General features: G+C 40.9%; 1 protein-coding gene across 1 annotated transcript; it reads left to right on the top strand.

The window, feature by feature from the left end:
- The first annotated feature begins 236 nt into the window (after nt 1-236).
- smim29 (small integral membrane protein 29) lies at nt 237-9,375 on the top strand. The gene is made up of 5 exons (XM_053643220.1): nt 237-326; nt 5,925-6,194; nt 6,876-6,901; nt 7,542-7,644; nt 8,799-9,375. Exons 2-5 carry the CDS (start codon nt 5,973-5,975, stop codon nt 8,856-8,858), a joined length of 411 nt encoding a protein of 136 aa, XP_053499195.1. The 5' UTR covers nt 237-326; nt 5,925-5,972; the 3' UTR covers nt 8,859-9,375.
- The last annotated feature ends 176 nt before the right edge of the window (nt 9,376-9,551 follow it).

The raw sequence follows: 9,551 nt of genomic DNA, 5'->3' as shown, positions 1-9,551 counted from the left end.
ATGAAAGAAAGAGAAATAAACAGGAATGGAGGTTTGGGTGTAAACAGTGCGCTCGTGCACACCATGTGACTCAGGCCTATGGGATATCCACCGGGTTGCCAAAATCTCTCTCTGAGTTACATCCGGGGATTTAAAGAGCGCAATCTGGCAACCAGCACTTCCGCGATCTGCGACTGCTGTCAGGAGGAAGACCTGCGTTTAATCTGCGTTCAGGAACAAACTGATCCCACTGACCCTTCTGCTTTCACTCCGACTTCTGTTTCGTGTGTGTGCGCGCGCGCGCGCATCTTCAGAACCAGCTCCCTATTTACAGCTCTGTATTTCATGTGAGTCACGTGACCTTTTTATTTATAGGTATTGCATTGCATACTGAATTGTTTTTGCGACTCTGAAACACTTCCGTTTAGATTTCCTTGCACTGTGCACTGTTACTGTGTTAGTGAGACATGACAGCAATTAACACGCTGATGTAAGCTTGTGATGACCTAAAGTAACCCTGAACTCAGCAGTGGTGGGGAATTACGCAGCATCAGTAAATTAATTAGCATACTCATTTCCAAATTAAAGGAGCAGTTCAGCAGTGGGGGGAGGGGGTGTGTGTGTGTGTGTGTGTGTGTGTTGAATCTAAATTTACACAATTTCCTTTTGTCCATATGTCATCGATCATCGAAGAAATCCACTTGGGATAACAGGTTCATACGTTACCCACAATGCTTTAGTGGCGCAGGGCGATCTATCCCTCGCGTTATCTCTACACGAAGAGAGTGATGCGGCAGCGCTTTAGTCTTTTAGTCCATCCAGCTCACTCACGTTCCTCATCTGTACACTCTGCACAAACAGATCGGCTTCCAAAGCTTTAACTTTCACACGCACACCTTGTCTCAGACGTAGATCGCAAACTAGCCGCTCGTAGCGCTCATAGCGCTGCATTGCATTCTGGGACTTTGAGTGCAGCCTTTGCACCAACGTCTCCTCCTTCTCATTAATATGACGAGTTAGAGAAGGAGATTTGTTTTTCGGAGCTAATCGGTTCCTCCTATTGATCGCCACTGTAACGACGCTAACAGCATCGGCGTGTTAATCCTGTGACGTCACGGCGAACACAACACGGAAATAATGAAAACAAATCAAATAACAAATAACAAATTAGCACCAGAATCAATAAACACATCATAAATACTGCAGTATGAACATGTTTAATGTGTTAAATGTGTTAAACATCTGGAGTCTTGAATATATTTACTTAAAACGGTGCGTAGGTTGTTTTTCGGTTCAAACCGCAAGCCGTCTACTAGTGATTCACAGAGCGTAAGCCAATCTAAATCTGCTTTGTAACAACGGGCCTCGTTTATCAAGCTGTACACCAACAGATTTGATTCATAAATCGTTCGTACGGGCGTTCACACAAGAAATTTGGTACTCATGTTCGGGGGGAAAAAAACGCTCGTATCCTACTCGTGCTCCCGAGTGCGTGTAAATTTCCGCACAAGAAGACTAACTGATGTAAACCTCGCCTCGATCGTCTTCAAATCGTATCATCTGCACGGATTACTGCACTTTAAATTGCTTATTTATATTACGTTTACCCACCGTTACCATGTGTGTGCGGAGTTTGCATGTTCTCCCCGTGCTGCGGGGGTTTCCTCCGGGTACTCCGGTTTCCTCCCCCAGTCCAAAGACATGCATGGTAGGCTGATCGGCGTGTCTAAAGTGTCCGTAGTGTATGAATGGGTGTGTGAGTGTGTATGTGATTGTGTCCTGCGATGGATTGGCACCCTGTCCAGGGTGTACCCCGCCTCGTGCCCGATGCTCCCTGGGACAGTCTCCAGGTCCCCCGTGACCCTGTAGGATAAGCGGTATAGAAGATGGATGGATGGATGGATATTACGTTTATTTTTATTTAGCAGAAGCCCTCATCCAGAGCGACGTGTAGAACGGCTTTGGAGTCTCGATGAAAAACACATCCTCGTGCTAGTTCACTGGGTCAGGGACTAAAAGTACCATCCAGAACCTTATGTGAAAAACAATCGTTTTATATTATCGGCATTAATTAAAGAATATAAAAAAACAAAGACGACAAACCAACACGCAGCCATAAATTAAGACAAATAAAATCAATCATTCGGCTATGCAGAAAGAAATGGTGCTGTATAAACAGAGGACGATATTATTATTATTATTATTATTATTAATAATAATAATGATGATAATAATATCTATTATTAAAATTTTATTGGCGTAGAATTGAGTCAAAATAACGTCCATTTCCGTTTTTCGGTCTTCACCCTGAGTGTTCGTTTCATGCCCTCAGGTGTCTGGGTGCTTTTACCTTTTATGGAAGTTTGTGGGCGTCGCTACATGCAAATGAGCCGTGTCAGGAACACGCTCTGCACTTCACGGGTGATCAACCTAGGCACGAGTACGCAGAACATCAGTGTTTCATTCATAAATCCGGCGGACATTTTTAGTTTTACGCAAACATTTACACACTAAAACTTTACGGAAAGTCTGATAAACGAGGCTTAATGTCTGTTGATTAAATTGCTGCAAAATGGAATCGAACTGAATAAATGTCCTGTATGTCCAGAGTCCAGTTCACACTCAGTAAACTCAGTTATTGGTTTAATGAGGTGGGTTGGAGCTGGATAATTAGATAATGTACAGGAATCTGGACCAGAGAGGAGAACATGTGACGTGACAAATTAGCGGGCTGGAAAATACTTCAGGGAGTGTAGTGCTTTGGTCCTATACTTAAGTGTTATGTTGCCAGATTTATACTTCATTCAACTATTTTTTCAATCCAGTAAATGTATTGTTACTCGAGTAAATTTCCAAGAGGAAAAAAAAAAAGCGCCATCATTTTTACTTCTTACGTTGACGTTTTAACCTTCAAAGTGCTGCTGACAGATCTCAAATGGCATGAGATTTCTCCTTTTTCTTAGTAAGATGAGTTTTTACTTACAGAGTGCGCCGGGTTAACTTTACGTTCGGGAAATGAGCTAGTCAGGTTCTGTAAATTAGCTTGTTAATTTAGCTAGCTGGCTAAATTTGTAAATTAGCCTGTTTAAAAAAAAAAAAAAAAAAGCGAACTGGTTAAGCCTTGTACGTTGTGTCTGTTTAATTAGAAAAGTAGTTGAGTTTTTAAATTAGTCAGTTGAAAAAGCTAGCTAGTTACATTTAGTTCATTAGTCTGGTTAATACCATAGCTAGTTACATTTAGTTCAATTAGTCTGGTTAATTAGATAGGAAATTACGTTTTTTGTACATTAGTCTGGTTAATTAGATAGGAAATTACATTTTGTACATTAGACTGGTTAATTAGATAGCTAGTTACGTTAAGTATATTAGTCTGGTTAATTAGATAGCTAGTTAAGTTTTGTACATAGCTAGTTACGTTTAGTACATTAGTCTGGTTAATTAGATAGCTAGTTACGTTTAGTTCATTAGTCTGGTTAATTAGATAGCTAGTTACGTTAAGTATAATAGTCTGGTTAATTAGATAGCTAGTTACATGAAGTACATTAGTCTGGTTAATTAGATAGGAAATTACGTTTAGTTCATTAGTCTGGTTAATTAGATAGCTAGTTACATTAAGTACATTAGTCTGGTTAATTAGATAGCTAGTTACGTTAAGAACATTAGTCTGGTTAATTAGATAGGAAATTACGTTTTGTACATTAGACTGGTTAATTAGATAGCTAGTTACGTTAAGTATATTAGTCTGGTTAATTAGATAGCTAGTTAAGTTTTGTACATAGCTAGTTACGTTTAGTACATTAGTCTGGTTAATTTGGATAGCTAGTTACTTTTTGTACATGTGTCTGGTTAATTATATAGCTAGGTACATTGAGTACATTAGACTGGTTAATTAGATAGCTAGTTATGTTTTGTACATTAGTCTGGTTAATAAGATAGCTAGTTACGTTTAGTACATTAGACTGGTTAATTAGATAGCTAGTTACTTTTTGTACATGTGTCTGGTTAATTAGATAGCTAGTTAAGTTTTGTACATAGCTAGTTAAGTTTAGTACATTAGTCTGGTTAATTAGATAGCTAGTTACGTTTAGTACATTAGTCTGGTTAATTAGATAGCTAGTTACGTTTAGTACATTAGTCTGGTTAATTAGATAGCTAGTTAAGTTTAGTACATTAGTCTGGTTAATTAGATAGCTAGTTAAGTTTAGTACATTAGTCTGGTTAATTAGATAGCTAGTTAAGTTTAGTACATTAGTCTGGTTAATTAGATAGCTAGTTACGTTTAGTACATTAGTCTGGTTAATTAGATAGCTAGTTACGTTTAGTACATTAGTCTGGTTAATTAGATAGCTAGTTAAGTTTTGTACATTAGTCTGGTTAATACGATAGCTAGTTACGTTTAGTACATTAGACTGGTTAATTAGCTAGCTAGTTAAGTATTGTACATTAGTCTGGTTAATTTGATAACTAGTTACGTTTTTTGTACGTTAGTCTGGATAATTTTGTAAATTAGTTTGCTATAAAAGCTAGCTAGTTACATTTTGTCAATTTGATAGTAGTTAAGGTTTCTAAATTAGCTTGTTAAATGATATAGCTAAGTGACATTTTGTAAAGTATTCTCTTAAAAAGCTGGTCACATGTCGTAAATTGGCCTGTTATGTGAGAGAGCTAGTTTTTTTTTTTGATTAGCTAATTAAATGAGCTAGCTAGTTATGTTGTTTTTGTTAACTAACCTTAAAGGTAAATTGTAGGTTTGTCCGAGTTAGCAGAATATTTTCCTTATGCTTTGCAAACCAGCTCGTCCTGCAGGATCGGGAATGACGAGCTTGTGGTCAGCTATTTTCATCAGTTAAAATCTTTTACTTGGCTGTGATTAAACGTAGACACCCATTGACTTTCACTCATGTAGATTTTTGCCTCCATGCGTTTAATTTAATTCGAATACTTTAAGATTACGACAAAGTAACGGGTACTTTTACTTAAGTACAGTTTCTCGGTCAAGTTCCACCCGTGTATTAGATACCGGACAGTAATTCGCTTAGGATGAAATGAGATGTAAATATAATGAGATGTTGCTACCGAGAAGCCCGTTATGAAACAGTGTGTGATATACAAGTACAGTACGGTAGATTTGACAGTATAAACATTTACAAATACGGTATGAAATCCAGCCGTAAGCAAGGACTAAGATTGCATATAATCATGAGAAGGAACTTTATGCAACATTTCCTGACATTTTTAATGCAACAGTTTGGCACAAAAACAACACACACACACACACACACACACACACACACACATTTACACAATTTCCCTCTTACCCCAACTGTAGTTCACCAAGACAGTTTAGCACGGGAGCTATGCTAATGTAACGACAAGTAATGGCTGAACACGTTATGGAAGCCGCCATCTTGGACAACTGGAGTCTCATTTATCTTCTCAGAGTTAAATCAATGGTGGATAAATGACAAATTCATCAGCAAGGCCACGCTCCGGTGTGTCGTCCAGTCCCATGTCTTGGTTGCCCGGGAAACATAACTGACAAGGCTAGCTAATGTAATGTAAAGTAATGTAATATCGCTTTTGCAATACAAAAAGTCAGCGAATCGTTGGCGAACGTTTTGGCCATGATCTGAGGTGTCCTGTCCGTGCATCGCAGTCTGGCTCGCTAGTATTTAATTTTCCCTCGGTGCGTTTAACCCTGAGGTGACGTGTTGGGCATGTAGTAAGCGGGGGAGTTTACAGATTGCTCCACTCTTGAGAAAGTTTCCCAGTACTTGCTCAGAGCAACGACATAAAGATTTGGGGTATGCGCTGTATTTACAGAAAAAACATGTTTTTGGAGTTCAATTTGATTCTAAACGTTTCCTGTGATCACACAGCACACGTTCTGTACTGTATTCGAGTTGAAGTATGTAACGCCCTCGTTGTCTTGTTCTTCCATGTAGGCTTGAGCCAGCCCAGACCAGGAGACTGAGGGACCATGTGGGAGTCATATGAACGCCGAAGACAAGGCACAAACAAATAGAGAGAGAGAGCGAGAGAGAGAGAGAGAGAGAGAGAGAGGGCGGAAACACACCACGTTGGGAGACGCTTCATTTGTCCCTGAAATGAACACGACCACTGGGCCTCCGCACCCGGCCGGAGGAGACGTGGCCCTGACCTACGTGCTGCTCCCGTTTTTCATCGTCACCTTCGCCGGGATTATCGTAGCGGCGGTATGTAACTAAACAAAGGCCGGATTCGTTCTCGTACAACGTATTTTCTAGTGTTTATCTCTCTTGAAGTGTGTGTGAGAGTGTGAGAGTGTGGATGCAGGGGTTAAGCTGAAGAACGCACCATCACATGATCGACTCAAGTTTAATAAGTGGAGGAAGGAAGACAATGAAGCTTTTATTTCAGACGTGAACGTGACTTCACGCAGGAAGAGTTCAGCTCGGCGAATGGTTTCACGGTTTCGCCGTTTCGTCGTGTCGTTACGTTCGATAAGAAGAGATCGAATGAGAAGAACAGATATGGGGGGGGGGGGGGGGGGGGGGGGGGGGTGTAAGCGAGGCAAAGATAACAAGGAATAAGAGGAGGGAAAAAGAGAAGGGAAAGAGTGAGAAAGAGAAAGTGAGAGAAGAGGGAAAGGGAAAGAACAAGGAAGTGGTGGGAGAGATAAAGCAAGGTGGGAGAAAGAGAGAACGAAAGGTAGAGAGAGAAAAACGGAAAAGGGGAAAGAAAGAATAAAGGACTGACCGAATAAGACAGAGAGAGGTTTTCAAATGTGAATAAAATCCCCAGATTCTTTAATTGACACTCAGAAAAGCTTTTTAGTAGAAAACTTAGAAGAAAATGAAGAAGTTTGAGGAATAATAATAATAATAATACAGTGTTTCGTGTGTCCTGTCTTGCAGGTGATGTACGTGAAGAGGAGGCAAAGGTAAATTTTCACCACACCCAAGAACGCTAACATCTGATTGGCTGGAATAACAGACGCACTCACGCTTCGTCGAGCCAAAAATGTACACGATATGCGAAACGTCTCCTTTACCCCGGACGTCGTCGATCTATCAAGACGTGTGTGGTGTCTGAAGTTTACGTCAAATTATTTCCGTTCTCTTTCCGCCACTAGCGCGTGGAGGCGTATCCAATATACAGTATCGAATAGAACAGCCAATCAGACTGTAGTATGCAAATGCAGTGCCAGGCCATGCAAAAAAAAAACCCAACAGTTTACCAAGGACAGAGAAAGGGGGTGCGGTTAGGATTGGGATCATTTGCATATTCGTACAGTTTCTTGGACTGCTGCACAGAGGTCAAAGTTTTGGCGCTTGCTATCTTTTTAATCCTCAAGCCATTTATTATTAAACATAGAAACACGTGTACTGTGTTCAGGTAATTCATGATTTGTCGTCGGGTGAGTAAAGAGGACGTGTAACGGTCAGTTTAACATCGTTCCGCAAGTAAACGCGTCCAAATTCAACGTAAAACGTTGAAAAAATAACCATTAAAGACTCACTGGTGAATTTTATATATATTATAACCCTGCCCCCTTTTTTATTTTTAATTATTTTTTATAGGATTGACCGGTTACGGCACCAGCTGCTCCCGGTGTACACGTACGACCCGACTGAGGAGCTGAACGAAGCCGAACAGGAGCTGTGGAAAGAAGACGACGCTAAGGTCACTACTCAGGATAATGTTACTGGAAGTTACATGGACGTTGATTTAAGTGTTGAAGCGTTTGATATAAATCACAGAGGTGGGCGGGTCTACGCGTCCTCTTCACACCGAAGGTTCCGTGCGTACTACGCACGACACATTTTAATACAGACTGATTGCTTAAAGTGCACCTATTATGGTTTTTCAAATATGACCTTCCGTGTAGCGTGTGATATACGTAGCTGTCTGTGAACGTAAAACGTCTGCAAAGTTTCAAAAATCAAAGCGCACGACAAACGGAGTTATCGACTCCCAAAAGAATGAACCGATTCTGAACAGCCGAATCGACTCGTTAGTGATTCCAGACTTTACTTCCTGTACTAACCTACATAGGTCTGTAACAAAAAACCCCGCCTCCGGTCTTCATCGGCTGCTCGCTGACAGCGCTAGACCAATCACGACAGACTGGGACGTCTGACCAATCAGAGCAGAGTATGCTCTCTGAAAGGAGGAGTTTAGAACGAATCATTTGACGAGTCGTTTGTGACACTGAGGGGGGAACACAAGGTAACGCTGCAGTTTAAATTATGAGCGAGTTAAAGTGTTCTTTTACCTCAGATTCGTGTAAATCTATTATGAGAGCTTTCAAACAAAATTAAGCACGTTTCAAAACCATAATAGGTGCACTTTAATCTTGTTGTAGGGGCGTGGCCACGCAAGTAGGTCACATGACCATAACGTCCGTAGGACGTCGCCGTACTAGGAACTCATTAACTTAGCTAAAACCTTTGTAAGTGTCACTTCTCTGATATAAACTTCGCCTCTACAGTATTTTATGGTTCTGGGTTTTGGCAGGAGATGATAGACAATACCAAGATAATACCAAGGATAACGGTAGCAGGTTGCCGTGGGTCGCTTTTCTACTTAATATCGTATCAGTCTTTTATTCTGTCTCTCTCCTCTGATTGGCTGTGACTCCTGCCGGTCACCATGTAGCCAGACTTCTTTCGTGCCTAAAGTTGAGCCGACGATGAACTGCTATTGCTCCGAATGCAGTCTGGGCTACGTACTGTAGCTTTGAATTGTTCATTCTCATGTGTAATGCTTAAAGAAAATGCTCATTCGAGATTTGTAAAATAAATAAATAAATAAATAAATAAACGACTGTGTCGCAGGGCTGGACGACGACGTACCAACAGCGCTGGCCTCTGCTCCGGAAGGACCCGAACGCATGACAGAAGAACCGATTCACACTCTGAGGCGTTATAGCTGACTAATAGACTGAAGTTACGATATCTCTGCACTCCACGCGGGATTGGAAGGCCGATGTATACACGATCACTCCAGTCTCGACCTCGGAAAAAGAAAAACGCCAGGGAACGGGAGAGGAAAACGGAGGACGCTGCCCTTTTCCACGACAGACATGTTGTGATTCATTTGTTCCACAACACACACACACACACACACACACACACACACACACGTTAATGTAGGAAATCCATGATGAGCGCTGGAAGTCTTAACAGAAGTCTGTGTTTATTTTTAGTGTAGGCTAATCTACAGCTTATTTCAGGATCGCCGAATTCCTTAAACAGTGGCGTAGAAACAAATACCGAAAATGAGCAATGACGTGAAGTCCAGTAATCGTCAACCACGACGTTAGTGCAAGTTCTGATCATGTAAAGCATTTAAAAGTATTGTATTCGATGCATCGGTTTAGTTTTCATTTTATATTTATTTCCCTGTAAACGCTTTTATCCAAAGACACATGATCCTAAGAGTCCATTTGGAGCGGCGGGAATTTTAAGCGGCGTACACGTGCGTTACGTATAATAATCAGAATCGTTTATTATTAGTAGGAATAATCCTTGGATGCGGATACTGACACGATTAACCTGCTAGTATTAATCATCACGGAACCTTTCACG

This window comes from Ictalurus furcatus, chromosome 15 (assembly GCF_023375685.1).
Source record: "Ictalurus furcatus strain D&B chromosome 15, Billie_1.0, whole genome shotgun sequence".
Taxonomy (NCBI): Eukaryota; Metazoa; Chordata; class Actinopteri; order Siluriformes; family Ictaluridae; genus Ictalurus; species Ictalurus furcatus.
Note: the sequence above shows the minus strand (reverse complement) of the source record. Positions and strands in the feature narration are given on the sequence as shown.